The 22,707-nt window shown below is 47.7% G+C and overlaps 1 protein-coding gene across 1 annotated transcript in view; it reads left to right on the forward strand.

The window, feature by feature from the left end:
• Positions 1-1,050: 1,050 nt before the first annotated feature.
• Positions 1,051-22,707, forward strand: part of LOC135529523 (tubulin-specific chaperone D-like) — a 97,218-nt gene continuing 75,561 nt past the window's right edge. Inside the window, exons 1-4 of the mRNA XM_064958210.1 lie at positions 1,051-1,227; positions 7,844-8,000; positions 18,152-18,209; positions 19,844-19,873. Of these exons, the coding sequence (XP_064814282.1) occupies positions 1,182-1,227; positions 7,844-8,000; positions 18,152-18,209; positions 19,844-19,873 (291 nt within the window). The 5' untranslated portion in view covers positions 1,051-1,181. The remainder of the gene's footprint in view (positions 1,228-7,843; positions 8,001-18,151; positions 18,210-19,843; positions 19,874-22,707) is intronic.

Below are 22,707 nucleotides of genomic sequence, written 5' to 3' on the forward strand. Positions count from 1 at the left end.
CCAGTAGGTAGACCAGGAGACCAGTAGGTAGACCAGGAGACCAGTAGGTAGACCAGGAGACCAGTAGGTAGACCAGGAGACCAGTAGGTAGACCAGGAGACCAGTAGGTAGACCAGGAGACCAGTGGGTAGACCAGGAGACCATTGGGTAGACCAGGAGACCAGTGGGTAGACCAGGAGATCAGTGGGTAGACCAGGAGACCAGTGGGTAGACCAGGAGACCAGTAGGTAGACCAGGAGACCAGTAGGTAGACCAGGAGACCAGTAGGTAGACCAGGAGACCAGTAGGTAGACCAGGAGACCAGTGGGTAGACCAGGAGACCAGTGGGTAGACCAGGAGATCAGTGGGTAGACCAGGAGACCAGTGGGTAGACCAGGAGACCAGTGGGTAGACCAGGAGACCAGTAGGTAGACCAGGAGACCAGTAGGTAGACCAGGAGACCAGTAGGTAGACCAGGAGACCAGTAGGTAGACCAGGAGATCAGTAGGTAGACCAGGAGACCAGTAGGCATCATCCAGGCAGGTAGGTAGACCAGTAGATCAGTGGGCAGACCAGTAGATCAGTAGGTAGACCTCACCCTGTCTAGTAGACCTGGAGGGCATGTAGCGACACGCTTCTCTCTCTCTCTGTCTCTCTCTCCCTCACGAAACTGCCTGCCTGAAGGCGTGGGAACCGAACGGCACCTGTTTCCCATGACTACACCTGTGCTGCAGCGGGATGCAGTGATACGTGGCTCTGGGCACACGGGCACGGCTCTACTACAGCGGGCTAGTCAGCTAGGACACATCTCCTGATCTGATGAGCTCCTCACACCACATCAACCTTGTAGAGAGAGTGTGACTGGCCTTCTGACAGCATGGGCTTCCCGGAGAGACTCTTACTCAGGAGTCAGGGACTTACAGGGAAAAACTGTGTGCGTGCGTGCGTGCGTGTGTGTGTGTGTGTGTGTGCGTGCGTGCGTGCGTGCGTGCGTGCGTGTGTGTGCGTGTGCGTGTGCGTGCGTGTGTGTGTGTGCGTGTGCGTGCGTGTGTGTGTGTGCGTGCGTGCACGTGTGTGTGTGTGTGTGTGTGTGTGCGTCCGTAGTAAACTGACACAGCAACGGAGAACGTTCATACACATCTAAATAGGAACTGGTATTCAAATGAGAACCGTGTCAATTTAACGAGGTTATAACAAATCAGATGTTTTCCTTTCAGAAAGAGCTGTCACCTAAGGCCCTGTCTCCAGGTTAGGATATACACACACACACACACACACACACACACACACACGGTTCAGGGCTCCGCCTAAAGAGAGTGAACCGTTCCGTCACACACTGTCGCAAGAAGTGGTCTCTCAGGTTCCTGCTCAGGTGTGGTGCAGAACGGAGCGCCACTCCCTTCTCAAGAAGAGAAATCGGTTGCAAAACCTTGGTGGTTGTAATATCTTGCTATCATTACCTGGAACAGAGCCTCCACTCTGTCTACCAAAGACCCTCACAGAAACAGAGCCAACACTCCGTCTACCAGACACAAAGACCCTCACAGAAACGGAGCCAACACTCTGTCAACCAGACACAAAGACCCTCACAGAAACAGAGCCAACACTCCGTCTACCAGACACAAAGCCCCTCACAGAAACGGAGCCAACACTCCGTCTACCAGACACAAAGCCCCTCACAGAAACGGAGCCAACACTCCGTCAACCAGACACAAAGCCCCTCACAGAAACGGAGCCAACACTCCGTCTACCAGACACAAAGACCCTCACAGAAACAGAGCCACCACTCGGACACAAACAGACACAAAGACCCTCACAGAAACAAGTCTGTTTTCTTCTTGTTTCCCAACTCAAACCCTCTCCTCCGTATCTTACCAGGTGTTCTTAGTAAACACCTGGTTAATCTACCCAACAACATGTGGTAATCAGTTCCATGTGCTGTGGTCCACTTCCTCTGCCTCAGACATAACAAGGCAGTGTTGACTGTCGAGGTCGGGGGTCAGGTGTGTTTGTGGGTCTGTCCGTCAGCACCATGCAGGCAGCAGGTTATTAGAACACACAGGTAACAGGTGGCCTAACAGGTGTCTCACCTCGCCCTAAAATACACCTGTAGATTCCGCTTCACATGTAAACCCCCCCCCCCACACACACTGAACCACAGACTGGTTTCAAGCTACAATTCAGCTGGATATGCAAAAAAAAAAATAGCGGCTTGTCATGATGGCGTTCACCAACTGCCGTTTCTCTTGAGCGGTGAAACCCGTGGTGGATAGGTAGTGAGAAAGCAGTCTTACCTGCTCTGTTTGTGAGGACGCCTGTTGCAGAGTGTGGGAGCACCGGCCAGTGGTTCTGCGACCGTGTCTCCAGTAGTGTCCCAAATGTGTGTGTGCTCTGCTGCCTGGTCTGTGATGAGTGTTGATCTGACTTCCTGTCTGTGAGGTCTTACCTGTCCTGTTACCTTGGACTAGTTTACCTAGGGGGCGGAGCCTAATTTATCCCAACAGTAACAGTAGGGCCCTGAGTGGGCGTGGCCTCCAGCAGCAGTAGAGCCCTGAGGGGGCGTGGCCTCCAACAGAAACAGTCGGGCCCTCAGGCAACATCCATCCTAGCTGAATATTAGTCAGGCCCCGAGACACCATTTACATGATGGGATAAAGACAGAGACAGTTAGTTTTCTCTCTCTGTCTCTGTCTCTGTCTCTCTCTGTCTCTCTCTGTCTCTGTCTGTCTCTGTCTCTCTCTCGCTCTCTCTGTCTGTCTCTGTCTCTCTCCCTCCGTGTCCCTGTCCCTCCTTGTCTCTCTCCCTCCCTGTCTCTCTCCCTCCCTGTCTCTCTCCCTCCCTGTCTCTGTCTCTCTCCCTCCGTGTCCCTGTCCCTCCCTGTCTCTCTCCCTCCCTGTCTCTCTCCCTCCCTGTCTCTCTCCCTCCGTGTCCCTGTCCCTCCCTGTCTCTCTCCCTCCCTGTCTCTCTCCCTCCCTGTCTCTCTCCCTCCCTGTCTCTCTCCCTCCGTGTCCCTGTCCCTCCCTGTCTCTCTCCCTCCCTGTCTCTCTCCCTCCCTGTCTCTCTCCCTCCCTGTCTCTCTCCCTCCCTGTCTCTCTCCCTCCCTGTCTCTCTCCCTCCCTGTCTCTCTCCCTCCTTGTCTCTCTCCCTCCCTGTCTCTCTCCCTCCGTGTCCCTGTCCCTCCTTGTCTCTCTCCCTCCCTGTTTCTCTCCCTCCCTGTCTCCGTCTCTTCCTCTATTGTTGTCCTTCCTGGGAAACACAACATGGGCATTAAGGTAGGCAGGACAAAGCTTAGACATACTTCTCTTTAAATACGCCATCATGAATTGAGCAAAGTGTTTTAACAGAAGTTCCCACAACATCCCGAGGCAATAATGGGAAAAGGTCATTTTGCATTCAGGCAAATAAGGGTGTTGTTGGCTGTGGCGTTGACCTCTACCTGTCACTGTATGACAGCGCCAGTTGTTTTAATGTCCAGCCAGTTGTTTTAATGTCCAGTGTCAACATTGAAAAATAATGACCTCAAACTTTATCTTAGTTTATCTAGTTTTAAAGCCTAAATCAAACACAGGTGTTTTTTTTTTTTTTTTTTTTTTTTTTTTTACACGTGTGAACAAGCGTGTACACGCTGTAATTAGAAAGAAAACGTACGGGCCGGGAGCCAACTGCGTCACGTTAGTCCAATTAGAAGCACGTCTATCTTCCCCGTTCCTACTCCAAGCAGTGCTGCTAGTGAGTGGATAAACTGACAGACAATACACTTTGTGCATTCATTCTGGAATTAACATGTACAGTCAAAGATGTGTCTATTTAGTGTTGATCAGTTCAGCTGCCAGTACCAATAATACATATTTAAATACGTTTTCCCTGTTTACCTGTTTACCTGTCTACCTGGGTTCTGAGTGGTACAGTGGTCTTTAAACCTGTCTACCTGGGTTCTGAGTGGTACAGTGGTCTTTATCCCTGTCTACCTGGGTTCTGAGTGGTACAGTGGTCTTTAAACCTGTCTACCTGGGTTCTGAGTGGTACAGTGGTCTTTAAACCTGTCTACCTGGTTTCTGAGTGGTACAGTGGTCTTTATCCCTGTCTACCTGGGTTCTGAGTGGTACAGTGGTCTTTAAACCTGTCTACCTGGGTTCTGAGTGGTACAGTGGTCTTTATCCCTGTCTACCTGGGTTCTGAGTGGTACAGTGGTCTTTAAACCTGTCTACCTGGGTTCTGAGTGGTACAGTGGTCTTTAAACCTGTCTACCTGGGTTCTGAGTGGTACAGTGGTCTTTAAACCTGTCTACCTGGGTTCTGAGTGGTACAGTGGTCTTTATCCCTGTCTACCTGGTTTCTGAGTGGTACAGTGGTCTTTATCCCTGTCTACCTGGGTTCTGAGTGGTACAGTGGTCTTTATCCCTGTCTACCTGGGTTCTGAGTGGTACAGTGGTCTTTAAACCTGTCTACCTGGGTTCTGAGTGGTACAGTGGTCTTTTTCCCTGTCTACCTGGGTTCTGAGTGGTACAGTGGTCTTTATCCCTGTCTACCTGGGTTCTGAGTGGTACAGTGGTCTTTATCCCTGTCTACCTGGGTTCTGAGTGGTACAGTGGTCTTTACCCCTGTCTACCTGGGTTCTGAGTGGTACAGTGGTCTTTACCCCTGTCTACCTGGGTTCTGAGTGGTACAGTGGTCTTTATCCCTGTCTACCTGGGTTCTGAGTGGTACAGTGGTCTTTATCCCTGTCTACCTGGGTTCTGAGTGGTACAGTGGTCTTTATCCCTGTCTACCTGGGTTCTGAGTGGTACAGTGGTCTTTAAACCTGTCTACCTGGGTTCTGAGTGGTACAGTGGTCTTTATCCCTGTCTACCTGGGTTCTGAGTGGTACAGTGGTCTTTATCCCTGTCTACCTGGGTTCTGAGTGGTACAGTGGTCTTTATCCCTGTCTACCTGGGTTCTGAGTGGTACAGTGGTCTTTATCCCTGTCTACCTGGGTTCTGAGTGGTACAGTGGTCTTTAAACCTGTCTACCTGGGCTCTGAGTGGTACAGTGGTCTTTATCCCTGTCTACCTGGGTTCTGAGTGGTACAGTGGTCTTTATCCCTGTCTACCTGGGTTCTGAGTGGTACAGTGGTCTTTATCCCTGTCTACCTGGGCTCTGAGTGGTACAGTGGTCTTTAAACCTGTCTACCTGGGTTCTGAGTGGTACAGTGGTCTTTAAACCTGTCTACCTGGGTTCTGAGTGGTACAGTGGTCTTTAAACCTGTCTACCTGGGTTCTGAGTGGTACAGTGGTCTTTAAACCTGTAACTGGGAAACTGAAGGAATGAGACTAGCTGCATTCTTTATCAGAATACAGTGCTTTCAGAAAGGTGTTCGAACCTCTTGACTTTTTCCACATGTTGTTACGTTACAGCCTTATTCTAAAATGGATGAAATAAAAACAAATCCCTCATCAATCTACACACATTACTCCATAATATCAGTGTTTTTAGACATTTTTTTTGTTACATTTTTGCAAAGAAATCTACCAAAAAACTGAAATACCTTATTTACATAAGTATTCAGACCATTTGCTATGAGACACGAAATTGAGCTCAAGTGCATCCTGTTTCCATTGATCATCCTTTGAGATGTTTTTATAATTTGATTGGAGTCCACCTGTGGTAGATTGAATTGATTGGACATGATTAGGAAAGGCACATACCTGTTTATATAAGGTCCCACAGTTGATAGTGCATGTCAGACCCAAAAACCAAGCCATGAGGTCGAAGGAATTGTCCATGGAGCGCCGAGACAGGATTGTGTTGAGGCACAGATCTGGGGAAGGGTACCAAGAAATGTCCGCAGCATTGAAGGTCCCCTTTGAACACAGTGACCTCCATCATTCTTAAATGGAAGAAGTTTGGAACCAACTAGACTTTTCCTAGAGCTGGCTGCCCGGCCAAACTGAGAAATCGGGGTAGAGTTTTTCAGGGACTGGGAGACTAGTCGGGATCGAGGGAAAGATGAACTGGGAAAATTACAGAGAAATCCTTGATGATAACCTTCTCCAGAGAGCTCAGGACCTTAGACGGAGGCTCAGGACAACGACCCTAAGCACACAGCCAAGACAACACAGGAGTGGCTTTGTGACAAGTCTCTGAATGTCCTTGAGTGGCCCCGCCAGAGCCCGGACTTGAACCCGATCGAACATCTCTGGAGAGACCTGAAATGCTCCCCATCCGACCTGACAGAGAGGATCTCCAGAGAGTCATGGGAGAAACTCCCCAAATACAGGTGTGCCAAGCTTGTGGCGTCATACCCAAGAAGACTCGAGGCTGTAATCTCTGCCAGAGAGGCTTCAACAAAGTACTGAGTAATGGGTCTGAATACTTATGTAAATATAATATTTCAGTTTTATTTAATTAATTTGCTAAAATGTTGAAAAACCTGTTTTTTGCGTTGTCATTATGGGGTATTGTGTGTAGATTGATGAGGGGGGGGGGGGCTATTTAATCCATTTTAAAATAGGGCTGTAACTTAACAAAATGTGGTAAAAGTCAAGGGGTCTGAATACTTTCCGAATGCACTGTACATTTAAACATGATCTTTTTTTTTTTTTTGACCTTTATTTAACTAGGCAAGTCAGTTAAGAACAAATTCAGTGGGTTAACTGCCTGTTCAGGGGCAGAACGAAAGATTTGTACCTTGTCAGCTCGGGGGTTTGAACTTGCAACCTTCCGGTTACTAATCCAACGCTCTAACCACTAGGCTACCCTGCTGAACGTGATTTTGGCCGAGGTAGTTTACACACGGCTGTTATCAGCTGTCATTTCTGATGAGTCGAGTCTCAATGCTTTTCGCTCTCCACTTCTCAGGTAGTTTGAACCAGATAATTAGATTGTGTAAAATGTGGGCAAAACTAGTTGGAATGATGTAATTTCAACAAGTTTTGCCTTGGTCAGATGCCGTAAACAGTCATAGGAGTGGAAGCTGCTAATTCCACCACAGCGGTTAAAAGGATGAACGGGTTTTTCTCTTGGCAGTGAAAGATGTGAGAGGTGTTGGTTCACAGCGACACCGTTAACCCCACCAGTCTCTGAGTGTCTTGTATTAGAGTGAACCACAGAGGCCAGGGCCAATGAGGTGAGGACAGGAAGAGGATCTGATAGGTGGCATGAACTTATCCCACATGAACTACAAGCTGTCATGGTGATACAACTGTTGTCAGGGGAGATGGATAAGCCCATGATGTGATTGGACTAAAGGATTTAGTAAAACAGTAATAATACATTATAATACAGCTGTGTGTCATTTACACCACCAAAACGACAATCACACAATTTTAATATATATCACTTGATTAATGACCGACATATGAAGTTGTAATGAACTGTCTATACCCTACTTCTGAACTGTTTAAGATGTTATCTCATTTGTCTTTCTCTCTTTCCCCTTTCTCTCTCTCTCTCCCTCTCGCTCCCTCCTCCTTCTCGGTCTCTCACTTTCCTTCACTCTCTCTCCCTCCCCCTTCTCTGTTCCTCTCTCTCTCCCTCTCTCTCCCTCCCCCTTCTCTGTCCCTCACTCTCCTTCACTCTCTCTCCCTCCCCCTTCTCTGTCCCTCTCTCTCCCTCCCCCTTCTCTGTCCCTCACTCTCTCCCTTTCCCTCTCTCTCTCTCCCTCTCTCTTCCTCCCCCTTCTGTCTCTTTCTCTCTCTCTCTCTGTTTCTGTCTCTCTCTCTCCCTTCTCTCTCTCTCTCCCTGATCTCACTCTCCCTCCCCCTTTTGTCTCTCTCTCTCTCTCTCACCCTCTCTCCCTTCTCTCTCTCTCTCTCTCTCTCTCTCTCTCCCTCCCCCTTCTCCCTCCCCCTTCTCTCTCTCCCTCCCACATCTCTCTCTCTCTCCAGTGGTGCCTCTGATCCTGAAGGCCTTGGTCTATGATGAAAAGAGAGGAGCGTGTAGCGTTGGTTCTAACGTACGAGATGCAGCCTGCTACGTCTGCTGGGCCTTTGCCAGGGCCTACGAACCCACCGAGCTGAAGCCCTTCGTCACGCAGATCGCCTGGTAACACTCCTCTACTTCTTCATCATCCTCCTCCTCGGTCTATCTGACCCCGGTCGGGGTCAATTACGTTTTTAATTCGCTCAGTTCAGCTAGTAAATTGATGTCAATTCAGTTAGTAAATTGATGTCAATTCAGTTAGTAAATTGATGTCAATTGAAGATTTGTGTGAGGTAGGATTCTGCCCTAATAATAGAGAAGGTTAAACATGGGCTTTTAGATTACAGAATGTTTAAATGTTTTTAAATAAAGGTTTTATTGAACCTTTATTTTACTAGGCAGGTCAGTTAAGAACAAATTCTTATTTACAATGACGCCTAGGAACAGTGGGTTAACTGCCTTGTTCGAGTTTTACCTTGTCAGCTCGGGGATTCAATCTAGCAACCTTTCGATTACTGGCCCACCACTCTAACCACTAGACTACCTGCTGCCCCTACACTCTAACCACTAGACTACCTGCTGCCCCTACACTCTAACCACTAGACTACCTGCTGCCCCTACACTCTAACCACTAGACTACCTGCCGCCCCTACACTCTAACCACTAGGCTACCTGCCGCCCCTACACTCTAACCACTAGTCTACCTGCCGCCCCTACACTCTAACCACTAGACGACCTGCTGCCCCTACACTCTAACCACTAGACTACCTGCTGCCCCTACACTCTAACCACTAGACTACCTGCCGCCCCTACACTCTAACCACTAGACTACCTGCCGCCCCTACACTCTAACCACTAGGCTACCTGCCGCCCCTACACTCTAACCACTAGTCTACCTGCCGCCCCTACACTCTAACCACAAGACGACCTGCTGCCCCTACACTCTAACCACTAGACTACCTGCCGCCCCTACACTCTAACCACTAGTCTACCTGCCGCCCCTACACTCTAACCACTAGACTACCTGCCGCCCCTACACTCTATCCACTAGACTACCTGCCGCCACTACACTCTAACCACTAGGCTACCTGCCGCCCCTACACTCTAACCACTAGGCTACCTGCCGCCCCTACACTCTAACCACTAGACTACCTGCCGCCCCTACACTCTAACCACTAGGCTACCTGCCACCCCTACACTCTAACCACTAGTCTACCTGCCGCCCCTACACTCTAACCACTAGACGACCTGCTGCCCCTACACTCTAACCACTAGACTACCTGCCGCCACTACACTCTAACCACTAGGCTACCTGCCTCCCCTACACTCTAACCACTAGGCTACCTGCCGCCCCTACACTCTAACCACTAGGCTACCTGCCGCCCCTACACTCTAACCACTAGGCTACCTGCCGCCCCTACACTCTAACCACTAGGCTACCTGCCGCCCCTACACTCTAACCACTAGGCTACCTGCCGCCCCTACACTCTAACCACTAGGCTACCTGCCGCCCCTACACTCTAACCACTAGGCTACCTGCCGCCCCTACACTCTAACCACTAGACTACCTGCCGCCCCTACACTCTAACCACTAGGCTACCTGCCGCCCCTACACTCTAACCACTAGACTACCTGCCGCCCCTACACTCTAACCACTAGACGACCTGCTGCCCCTACACTCTAACCACTAGACTACCTGCCGCCCCTACACTCTAACCACTAGTCTACCTGCTCCCCGACCGAATATAGTCCAACAAACACACTTCACTTCAAGATCTCATTAGAATTGTCCTTAGTAGTTGACAGCAGCATAAATAACAGTCACGACATTGAGGTTAGTCAAGTAAGATAAAGCATCACAGTTGTGGACGGCTGTGGACAGAGAGATGACAGCTATATAGAGAGAACATGACCTAAATGACACCTATGAGTGTCATTTAGTGTCACAGCTGAATAGACCACAGGCCTTTAGTGTTACAGCTGAATAGACCACAGGCCTTTAGTATCACAGCTGAATAGACCACAGGCCTTTAGTGTTACAGCTGAATAGATCACAGGCCTTTAGTATCACAGCTGAATAGACCACAGGCCTTTAGTGTTACAGCTGAATAGACCACAGGCCTTTAGTGTTACAGCTGAATAGACCACAGGCCTTTAGTATCACAGCTGAGTACACCACAGGCCTTTAGTGTCACAGCTGAGTACACCACAGGCCTTTAGTGTTACAGCTGAATAGACCACAGGCCTTTAGTACCACAGCTGAATAGACCACAGGCCTTTAGTGTTACAGCTGAATAGACCACAGGCCTTTAGTATCACAGCTGAATAGACCACAGGCCTTAGCGCTGATGAAACCAGGTTAAAGAAGGATTTTTAAGCCTTGAGACAAATGAGACATGGATTGTGTATGTGTTGCCATTCAGAGGGTGAATGGGCAAGACAAAATATTTAAGTGCCTTTGAACGGGGTGTGGTAGTAGGTGCCAGGAGCAACGGTTTGAGTGTGTGAAGAACTGCATTGCTGCTGGGTTTTTCACGCTCAACAGTTTCCTGTGTGTATCAAGAATGGTCCCCCACCTAAAGGACATCCAGCCAACTGGACACAACTGTGGGAAGCATTGGAGTCAACATGGGCCAGCATCCCTGTGGAACCCTTTCAACACCTTGTAGAGTCAACATGGGCCAGCATCCCTGTGGAACGCTTTCAACACCTTGTAGAGTCAACATGGGCCAGCATCCCTGTGGAACGCTTTCAACACCTTGTAGAGTCAACATGGGCCAGCATCCCTGTGGAACGCTTTCAACACCTTGTAGAGTCAACATAGGCCAGCATCCCTGTGGAACGCTTTCAACACCTTGTAGAGTCAACATGGGCCAGCATCCCTGTGGAACGCTTTCAACACCTTGTAGAGTCAACATGGGCCAGCATCCCTGTGGAACGCTTTCAACACCTTGTAGAGTCAACATGGGCAAGCATCCCTGTGGAATGCTTTCAACACCTTGTAGGGTCAACATGGGCCAGCATCCCTGTGGAACGCTTTCAACACCTTGTAGAGTCAACATGGGCCAGCATCCCTGTGGAACGCTTTCAACACCTTGTAGAGTCAACATGGGCCTGCATCCCTGTGGAACGCTTTCAACACCTTGTAGAGTCAACATGGGCCAGCATCCCTGTGGAACGCTTTCAACACCTTGTAGAGTCAACATGGGCCAGCATCCCTGTGGAACGCTTTCAACACCTTGTAGAGTCAACATGGGCCTGCATCCCTGTGGAACGCTTTCAACACCTTGTAGAGTCAACATGGGCCAGCATCCCTGTGGAACGCTTTCAACACCTTGTAGAGTCAACATGGGCCAGCATCCCTGTGGAACGCTTTCAACACCTTGTAGAGTCAACATGGGCCTGCATCCCTGTGGAACGCTTTCAACACCTTGTAGAGTCAACATGGGCCAGCATCCCTGTGGAACGCTTTCAACACCTTGTAGAGTCAACATGGGCCAGCATCCCTGTGGAACGCTTTCAACACCTTGTAGAGTCAACATGGGCCAGCATCCCTGTGGAACGCTTTCAACACCTTGTAGAATCCATGCCCCGACACATTGAGGCTGTTCTGAGGGTGCAACTCAATATTAGGAAGGTGTTCTTAATGTTTTGTAAACTCAGTGTAGCTGCCTGTTTCAAATTGTTGTAGGATGGGGTCCGTTATCGTAGTTCCCAGTAACAACTGCCACTGCTGCTCCTCATCCACACCTCAACGTGTCGACTACAAGCCTCTATCTCTGCCTCTCCTCATCCACACCTCAACGTGTCGACTACAAGCCTCTATCTCTGCCTCTCCTCATCCACACCTCAACGTGTCGACGACAAGCCTCTATCTCTGCCTCTCCTCATCCACACCTCAACGTGTCGACTACAAGGCTCTATCTCTCTCTGCCTCTCCTCATCTACACCTCAACGTGTCGACGACAAGCCTCTATCTCTGCCTCTCCTCATCTACACCTCAACGTGTCGACTACAAGCCTCTATCTCTGCCTCTCCTCATCTACACCTCAACGTGTCGACTACAAGCCTCTGTCTCGTCCTCTCCTCATCCACACCTCAACGTAGACCACAAACATCTGTCTCTGCCTGCTCCTCATCTACACCTCAGCGTGATGAAACCATCTCCCTCTGCCTCTCCTCATCCACACCTCAGCGTGATGAAACCATCTCCCTCTGGCTGCTCCTCATCTACACCTCAGCGTGATGAAACCATCTCCCTCTGCCTCTCCTCATCCACACCTCAGCGTGATGAAACCATCTCCCTCTGCCTCTCCTCATCTACACCTCAGCGTGATGAAACCATCTCCCTCTGCCTGCTCCTCATCTACACCTCAGCGTGATGAAACCATCTCCCTCTGCCTCTCCTCATCTACACCTCAGCTTGATGAAACCATCTCCCTCTGCCTGCTCCTCATCTACACCTCAGCGTGATGAAACCATCTCCCTCTGCTCATCCACACCTCAGCGTGATGAAACCATCTCCCTCTGCCTCTCCTCATCTACACCTCAGCGTGATGAAACCATCTCCCTCTGCCTCTCCTCATCTACACCTCAGCGTGATGAAACCATCTCCCTCTGCCTCTCCTCATCTACACCTCAGCTTGATGAAACCATCTCCCTCTGCCTCTCCTCATCTACACCTCAGCGTGATGAAACCATCTCCCTCTCCTCATCCACACCTCAGCGTGATGAAACCATCTCCCTCTCCTCATCTACACCTCAGCGTGATGAAACCATCTCCCTCTGCCTGCTCCTCATCTACACCTCAGCGTGATGAAACCATCTCCCTCTGCCTCTCCTCATCTACACCTCAGCGTGATGAAACCATCTCCCTCTGCCTGCTCCTCATCTACACCTCAGCGTGATGAAACCATCTCCCTCTGCCTCTCCTCATCTACACCTCAGCGTGATGAAACCATCTCCCTCTGCCTCTCCTCATCTCCATCTCAGCGTGATGAAACCATCTCCCTCTGCCTCTCCTCATCCACACCTCAGCGTGATGAAACCATCTCCCTCTGCCTCTCCTCATCTACACCTCAGCTTGATGAAACCATCTCCCTCTGCCTGCTCCTCATCTACACCTCAGCCTTGATGAAACCATCTCCCTCTGCCTCTCCTCATCTACACCTCAGCTTGATGAAACCATCTCCCTCTGCCTCTCCTCATCTACACCTCAGCGTGATGAAACCATCTCCCTCTGGCTGCTCCTCATCTACACCTCAGCGTGATGAAACCATCTCCCTCTGGCTGCTCCTCATCTACACCTCAGCGTGATGAAACCATCTCCCTCTGCCTCTCCTCATCTACACCTCAGCGTGATGAAACCATCTCCCTCTGCCTCTCCTCATCCACACCTCAGCATGATGAAACCATCTCCCTCTCCTCATCTACACCTCAGCGTGATGAAACCATCTCCCTCTGCCTCTCCTCATCTACACCTCAGCGTGATGAAACCATCTCCCTCTGCCTCTCCTCATCCACACCTCAGCGTGATGAAACCATCTCCCTCTGCCTGTTAAGCCAGACGACGTGTCTAACTGGTTTGGTTTGGAGCACTGTCCGGGCACAATGCATTTCACAGACAGGCAGGTAGACGCTCCTTAAGGTGACTGAAGGTGTTGTGTTCATGTTACTGTGGATGAGTGGGTTGTTTCTTGCCATGCTGAGGAGAGGGTGATGAGAGGAGAGGGTGATGAGTGGGTTGTTTCTTGCCATGCTGAGGAGAGGGTGATGAGAGGAGGAGGTGATGAGTGGGTTGTTTCTTGCCATGCTGAGGAGAGGGTGATGAGAGGAGCAGGTGATGAGTGGGTTGTTTCTTGCCATGCTGAGGAGAGGGTGATGAGAGGAGGAGGTGATGAGTGGGTTGTTTCTTGCCATGCTGAGGAGAGGGTGATGAGAGGAGGAGGTGATGAGTGGGTTGTTTCTTGCCATGCTGAGGAGAGGGTGATGAGTGGGTTGTTTCTTGCCATGCTGAGGAGAGGGTGATGAGAGGAGCAGGTGATGAGTGGGTTGTTTCTTGCCATGCTGAGGAGAGGGTGATGAGTGGGTTGTTTCTTGCCATGCTGAGGAGAGGGTGATGAGAGGAGCAGGTGATGAGTGGGTTGTTTCTTGCCATGCTGAGGAGAGGGTGATGAGAGGAGCAGGTGATGAGTGGGTTGTTTCTTGCCATGCTGAGGAGAGGGTGATGAGAGGAGGAGGTGATGAGTGGGTTGTTTCTTGCCATGCTGAGGAGAGGGTGATGAGTGGAGGGGCTTGCTTGTCAGTCAGGTGTCTGTGTGTGTGTGTGTGCAGGTTCAGGTCTCAGGTGTCTCTGTGTGTGTGTGTGCAGGTTCAGGTCTCAGGTGTCTCTGTGTGTGTGTGCAGGTTCAGGTCTCAGGTGTCTCTGTGTGTGTGTGTGTGTGTGTGTGTGTGTGTGTGTGTGTGTGTGTGTGTGTGTGTGTGTGTGTGTGTGTGTGTGTGTGTGTGTGTGTGTGCAGGTTCAGGTCTCAGGTGTCTGTGTGTGTGTGTGTGTGTGTGTGTGTGTGTGTGTGTGTGCAGGTTCAGGTCTCAGGTGTCTCTGTGTGTGTGTGCAGGTTCAGGTCTCAGGTCTCTCTCTGTGTGTGTGTGTGTGTGTGTGTGTGTGTGTGTGTGTGTGTGTGTGTGTGTGCAGGTTCAGGTCTCAGGTGTCTCTGTGTGTGTGTGTGTGCAGGTTCAGGTCTCAGGTGTCTCTGTGTGTGTGTGTGTGCAGGTTCAGGTGTCTCTGTGTGTGTGCAGGTTCAGGTCTCAGGTGTCTCTGTGTGTGTGTGTGTGCAGGTTCAGGTCTCAGGTGTCTCTGTGTGTGTGTGTGTGCAGGTTCAGGTCTCAGGTGTCTCTGTGTGTGTGCAGGTTCAGGTCTCAGGTGTCTCTGTGTGTGTGTGTGCAGGTTCAGGTCTCAGGTGTCTCTGTGTGTGTGTGTGCAGGTTCAGGTCTCAGGTGTCTCTGTGTGTGTGCAGGTTCAGGTCTCAGGTGTCTCTGTGTGTGTGTGTGCAGGTTCAGGTCTCAGGTGTCTCTGTGTGTGTGTGCAGGTTCAGGTCTCAGGTGTCTCTGTGTGTGTGTGTGCAGGTTCAGGTCTCAGGTGTCTCTGTGTGTGTGCAGGTTCAGGTCTCAGGTGTCTCTGTGTGTGTGTGTGCAGGTTCAGGTCTCAGGTGTCTCTGTGTGTGTGCAGGTTCAGGTCTCAGGTGTCTCTGTGTGTGTGTGTGCAGGTTCAGGTCTCAGGTGTCTCTGTGTGTGTGCAGGTTCAGGTCTCAGGTGTCTCTGTGTGTGTGTGTGCAGGTTCAGGTCTCAGGTGTCTCTGTGTGTGTGCAGGTTCAGGTCTCAGGTGTCTCTGTGTGTGTGCAGGTTCAGGTCTCAGGTGTACCTCTTAGCTGGGCATGACTCCACACCTGTCCTGCCTGTGTCTGCAGAGAAGTTGACCTTCATTTACCCTCCCTCCCTCCCTCCCTCCCTCCCTCCCTCCATCTCTCCCTCCCTCCATCTCTCCCTCCCTCCATGGACATGTCTGGGCCTGTGGGACCCTGTGCCTCTGCTGTGTCAGTTTAACCCCCCCACACACACACCAGCCTCCCGCTCCCTGCAGCCAGCCTTGCCAAGTTTCACCTGGCGTGGTTGGTTTCGGTGGCTGTTTGGTACCGGGGCTCAGGCAAGCTCAGTCCTGCTCCAGATTCAGAAAAGCCTCTTGACATTTTTACTCTACTTTAGTGTGGCATTTACATACACACACACACACACACACACACACATACATACATACATACATACACACACACACATACATACATACACACACACACACACACACACACACACACACACACACACACACACACACACACACACACACACACACACACTGTCCCAGGGGAACGCTCCTCCTCAGATGAGACTCTCTCGTTCTTTCTTTACGTCCTCCAGTCCATGGACTGTTGCCTCACTGAAACCACAGTGGTTAGTCAGGGTTGGGGTCCAGGGACAGAGAGAACAGAGTTAGTCAGGTTAGGGTTAGTGTCCAGGGACAGAGAACAGAGTTAGTCAGGGTTGGGGTCCAGGGACAGAGAGAACAGAGTTAGTCAGGTTTAGGGTCCAGGGACAGAGAACAGAGTTAGTCAGGTTTAGGGTCCAGGGACAGAGAACAGAGTTAGTCAGGGTTAGGGTCCAGGGACAGAGAGAACAGAGTTAGTCAGGTTAGTGTCCAGGGACAGAGAACAGAGTTAGTCAGGTTAGGGTTAGGGTCCAGGGACAGAGAGAACAGAGTTAGTCAGGTTAGGGTCCAGGGACAGAGAGAACAGAGTTAGTCAGGGTTAGTGTCCAGGGACAGAGAGAACAGCGTTAGTCAGGGTTAGTGTCCAGGGACAGAGAACAGAGTTAGTCAGCTTAGGGTTAGTGTCCAGGGACAGAGAACAGAGTTAGTCAGGTTTAGGGTCCAGGGACAGAGAGAACAGAGTTAGTCAGGGTTAGTGTCCAGGGACAGAGAACAGAGTTAGTCAGGGTTAGTGTCCAGGGACAGAGAACAGAGTTAGTCAGGTTAGTGTCCAGGGACAGAGAACAGAGTTAGTCAGGGTTAGTGTCCAGGGACAGAGAACAGAGTTAGTCAGGGTTAGTGTCCAGGGACAGAGAACAGAGTTAGTCAGGGTTAGTGTCCAGGGACAGAGAACAGAGTTAGTCAGGGTTAGTGTCCAGGGACAGAGAACAGAGTTAGTCAGGTTTGGGTCCAGGGACAGAGAGAACAGAGTTAGTCAGGGTTAGTGTCCAGGGACAGAGAGAACAGAGTTAGTCAGGGTTAGTGTCCAGGGACAGAGAACAGAGTTAGTCAGGTTAGGGTTAGTGTCCAGGGACAGAGAACAGAGTTAGTTAGGGTTAGTGTCCAGGGACAGAGAACAGAGTTAGTCAGGTTAGGGTCCAGGGACAGAGAGAACAGAGTTAGTCAGGGTTAGTGTCCAGGGACAGAGAGAACAGAGTTAGTCAGGGTTAGTGTCCAGGGACAGAGAACAGAGTTAGTCAGGGTTAGAGTCCAGGGACAGAGAACAGAGTTAGTCAGGTTAGGGTCCAGGGACAGAGAGAACAGAGTTAGTCAGGGTTGGTGTCCAGGGACAGAGAACAGAGTTAGTCAGGTTAGGGTTAGTGTCCAGGGACAGAGAACAGAGTTAGTCAGGGTTAGTGTCCAGGGACAGAGAGAACAGAGTTAGTCAGGGTTAGTGTCCAGGGACAGAGAACAGAGTTAGTCAGGTTAGGGTCCAGGGACAGAGAGAACAGAGTTAGTCAGGGTTAGTGTCCAGGGACAGAGATAACAGAGTTAGTCAGGGTTAGTGTCCAGGGACAGAGAGAACAGAGTTAGTCAGGGTTAGTGTCCAGGGACAGAGAACAGAGTTAGTCAGGGTTAGTGTCCATGGACAGAGAACAGAGTTAGTCAGGTTAGGGTCCAGGGACAGAGAGAACAGAGTTAGTCAGGTTAGGGTTAGTGTCCAGGGACAGAGAACAGAGTTAGTCAGGGTTAGTGTCCAGGGACAGAGAACAGATTTAGTCAGGTTTGGGTCCAGGGACAGAGAGAACAGAGTTAGTCAGGGTTAGTGTCCAGGGACAGAGAGAACAGAGTTAGTCAGGTTAGGGTCCAGGGACAGAGAACAGAGTTAGTCAGGTTAGGGTTAGGGTCCAGGGACAGAGAACAGAGTTAGTCAGGGTTAGTGTCCAGGGACAGAGAACAGAGTTAGTCAGGGTTAGTGTTCCCGGAGTCGGCGACTGCAGGAGGGGCCCCCGGAGTCATATTTAATCATGCATTCCATCAGGTTGTTGTTGTAGGCACAATGTCAACTTGTTGAATGTTGGTTCTCAGCCCAGATTAGGTTGTTTTTCTCCAGTAGGTCGACCAAGAAACTGGCTAACACTTTACTTGAGTGGTAGTTTATTAGTTCATACTTTTATCAACAACCACACGGTCAAACTTGAGTGATCTGTTTTGTTCAAGGGTTCATGTCTGATCATAGCAATGACTTCACTGTGGGCCAACACCCAATACAAAGGCTTAAAGGTAATAAATACATTCACCTGCCTGCCTGTGTGTTTACCTGTCCATCTATTCGTCTCTCTTTTTTCTCTCTCTCTCTCTCTCTCTCTATATTCTCTCTCTCTCTCTCTATTATCTCTCTCTCTCTATTCTCTCTCTCTATTCTCTCTCTCACTCTCTATTCTCTCTCTGTCTATCTCTCTCTCTCTTTTTTCAGTGCTTTGGTGATCACTGCTGTGTTCGACCGAAACGTCAACTGCCGTAGAGCTGCATCAGTGAGTGACCACTTTGTCTGTCTCTCTCTCTGTCTCTCTCTCTGTCTCGGTCTCTCTCTGTTTCAGTCTCTCTCTGTCTCTCTCTGTTTCAGTCTCTCTCTCGTACACATATCAAACCATGTATCAAGGTTGAGAAATTCCCTTCTTAATTAAAAAAATCCAGGGAATTAATAGAAATTCAATTTACATGTTAAAAAAATAATCATAGAAAATAATGGTCCATTTTTTAAATTCATGAATGTAATTTTAATTAACTTTCTGGATTGACCCTGACCCTGTCATTTATCTCAGATCTCACTACTATTATCTAACTACTGTCTCTTAGTCCCTGTCATTTATATCAGATCTCACTACTATTATCTAACTACTGTCTCTTAGTCCCTGTCATTTATATCAGATCTCACTACTGACTATTATCTAACTACTGTCTCTTAGTCCCTGTCATTTATATCAGATCTCACTACTATTATCTAACTACTGTCTCTTAGACCCTGTCATTTATATCAGATCTCACTACTATTATCTAACTACTGTCTCTTAGTCCCTGTCATTTATATCAGATCTCACTACTATTATCTAACTACTGTCTCTTAGTCCCTGTCATTTATATCAGATCTCACTACTATTATCTAACTACTGTCTCTTAGTCCCTGTCATTTATATCAGATCTCACTACTATTATCTAACTACTGTCTCTTAGACCCTGTCATTTATATCAGATCTCACTACTGACTATTATCTAACTACTGTCTCTTAGTCCCTGTCATTTATATCAGATCTCACTACTATTATCTAACTACTGTCTCTTAGTCCCTGTCATTTATATCAGATCTCACTACTATTATCTAACTACTGTCTCTTAGACCCTGTCATTTATATCAGATCTCACTACTATTATCTAACTACTGTCTCTTAGTCCCTGTCATTTATATCAGATCTCACTACTATTATCTAACTACTGTCTCTTAGTCCCTGTCATTTATATCAGATCTCACTACTATTATCTAACTACTGTCTCTTAGACCCTGTCATTTATATCAGATCTCACTACTATTATCTAACTACTGTCTCTTAGACCCTGTCATTTATATCAGATCTCACTACTATTATCTAACTACTGTCTCTTAGACCCTGTCATTTATATCAGATCTCACTACTATTATCTAACTACTGTCTCTTAGTCCCTGTCATTTATATCAGATCTCGCTACTATTATCTAACTACTGTCTCTTAGTCCCTGTCATTTATATCAGATCTCACTACTGACTATTATCTAACTACTGTCTCTTAGTCCCTGTCATTTATATCAGATCTCACTACTGACTATTATCTAACTACTGTCTCTTAGACCCTGTCATTTATATCAGATCTCACTACTATTATCTAACTACTGTCTCTTAGACCCTGTCATTTATATCAGATCTCACTACTATTATCTAACTACTGTCTCTTAGACCCTGTCATTTATCTCAGATCTCACTACTATTATCTAACTACTGTCTCTTAGTCCCTGTCATTTATAGCAGATCTCACTACTATTATCTAACTACTGTCTCTTAGACCCTGTCATTTATATCAGATCTCACTACTATTATTTAACTTCTAAACTGTGTATTCTTCTCTTCCTCTCCCAGGCTGCCTTCCAGGAGAATGTGGGAAGACAGGTTTGTGAACCCAGTCACCAAAACCATAAGTTATTAGTTATTACATGACGAATGCTATGATACACAGTACATTTGGGTTGTAATGATCACCTACCATCCAGGTGTTACTGTAACCTGCCCTGACTGTCACTAACGTCCTTTAAACAGATCAACAACTGTCTGTAATGATCACCTACCATCCAGGTGTTACTGACTGTCATTAACGTCCTTTAAACAGATCAACAACTGTCTGTAATGATCACCTACCATCCAGGTGTTACTGACTGTCACTAACGTCCTTTAAACAGATCAACAACTGTCTGTAATGATCACCTACCATCCAGGTGTTACTGTAACCTGTCCTGACTGTCACTAACGTCCTTTAAACAGATCAACAACTGTCTGTAATGATCACCTACCATCCAGGTGTTACTGTAACCTGCCCTGACTGTCACTAACGTCCTTTAAACAGATCAACAACTGCCTGTAATGATCACCTACCATCCAGGTGTTACTGACTGTCACTAATGTCCTTTAAACAGATCAACAACTGTCTGTAATGATCACCTACCATCCAGGTGTTACTGTAACCTGCCCTGACTGTCACTAACATCCTTTAAACAGAGCAACAACTGTCTGTAATGATCACCTACCACCCAGGTGTTACTGTAACCTGCCCTGACTGTCACTAACGTCCTTTAAACAGATCAACAACTGTCTGTAAGGATCACCTACCATCCAGGTGTTACTGACTGTCACTAACGTCCTTTAAACAGATCAACAACTGTCTGTAATGATCACCTACCATCCAGGTGTTACTGACTGTCACTAACGTCCTTTAAACAGATCAACAACTGTCTGTAATGATCACCTACCATCCAGGTGTTACTGACTGTCACTAACGTCCTTTAAACAGATCAACAACTGTCTGTAATGATCACCTACCATCCAGGTGTTACTGTAACCTGTCCTGACTGTCACTAACGTCCTTTAAACAGATCAACAACTGTCTGTAATGATCACCTACCATCCAGGTGTTACTGTAACCTGTCCTGACTGTCACTAACGTCCTTTAAACAGATCAACAACTGTCTGTAATGATCACCTACCATCCAGGTGTTACTGTAACCTGCCTTGACTGTCACTAACGTCCTTTAAACAGATCAACAACTGCCTGTAATGATCACCTACCATCCAGGTGTTACTGTAACCTGTCCTGACTGTCACTAATGTCCTTTAAACAGATCAACAACTGTCTGTAATGATCACCTACCATCCAGGTGTTACTGACTGTCACTAAAGTCCTTTAAACAGATCAACTACTGTCTGTAATGATCACCTACCATCCAGGTGTTACTGACTGTCACTAACGTCCTTTAAACAGATCAACAACTGTCTGTAATGATCACCTACCACCCAGGTGTTACTGTAACCTGCCCTGACTGTCACTAACGTCCTTTAAACAGATCAACAACTGCCAGAAAACTAAATTCTGCGCTGATCAAGAAATGCCAACAGGCAGATTAATATGCTTTGTGTGCAGCCAGCACTTGCCAACTTGGCATCAGATCTAGGGACTAGTTATCAACATGTAATTACCATTGAGATTTCATATTATTTTAAATGTTCATATTATTCAACTGTTCATATCATTCATTGTGACTCATTTTTTTATTTTTTTTATTTAACCTTTATTTAACCAGGAAGGGCTCATTGAGATTAAAATCTATTTTTCAAGAGTGCCCTGGCCAAGATAGGCAGCACAAAGTCATTACAACAAAATTACAGACAGACAACATGAAAAACTACAAGTAATTTAGTAAAAATCATTGAATTCACAAGAGTGTAAAACAGCAAATTAAAAACACCAATATCTCTACCTGCACATGTTCATCTGCTCATTTATCACTCCAGTGTTAATCTGCTAAATTGTAATTATTCACTCCTATGGACTATTTATTGCCTACCTCCTCATGCCTTTTGCACACACTGTATATAGACTTTCTTTTTTCTACTATGTTATTTGACTTGTTCATTGTTTATTGTTTACTCCATGTGTAACTGTGTTGTCTGTTCACACTGCTATGCTTTATCTTGGCCAGGTCGCAGTTGTAAATGAGAACTTGTTCTCAACTAGCCTACCTGGTTAAATAAAGGTGTTCTCAACTGGCCTACCTGGTTAAATAAAGGTGAAATAAAGGTGTTCTCAACTAGCCTACCTGGTTAAATAAAGGTGTTCTCAACTGGCCTACCTGGTTAAATAAAGGTGAAATAAGGGTGTTCTCAACTAGCCTACCTGGTTAAATAAAGGTGTTCTCAACTAGCCTACCTGGTTAAATAAAGGTGTTCTCAACTAGCCTACCTGGTTAAATAAAGGTGTTCTCAACTAGCCTACCTGGTTAAATAAAGGTGTTCTCAACTAGCCTACCTGGTTAAATAAAGGTGTTCTCAACTGGCCTACCTGGTTAAATAAAGGTGAAATAAAGGTGTTCTCAACTAGCCTACCTGGTTAAATAAAGGTGTTCTCAACTAGCCTACCTGGTTAAATAAAGGTGTTCTCAACTAGTCTACCTGGTTAAAAATAAAGGTGTACTCAACTAGTCTACCTGGTTAAATAAAGGTGTTCTCAACTAGTCTACCTGGATAAAAATAAAGGTGTTCTCAACTAGTCTACCTGGTTAAATAAAGGGGTTCTCAACTAGTCTACCTGGTTAAATAAAGGTGTTCTCAACTAGCCTACCTGGTTAAATAAAGGTGTTCTCAACTGGCCGACCTGGTTAAATAAAGGTGTTCTCAACTAGCCTACCTGGTTAAATAAAGGTGTTCTCAACTGGCCGACCTGGTTAAATAAAGGT

The sequence above is a fragment of the Oncorhynchus masou genome, unplaced genomic scaffold (assembly GCF_036934945.1).
Source record: "Oncorhynchus masou masou isolate Uvic2021 unplaced genomic scaffold, UVic_Omas_1.1 unplaced_scaffold_1176, whole genome shotgun sequence".
NCBI lineage: Eukaryota > Metazoa > Chordata > Actinopteri > Salmoniformes > Salmonidae > Oncorhynchus > Oncorhynchus masou.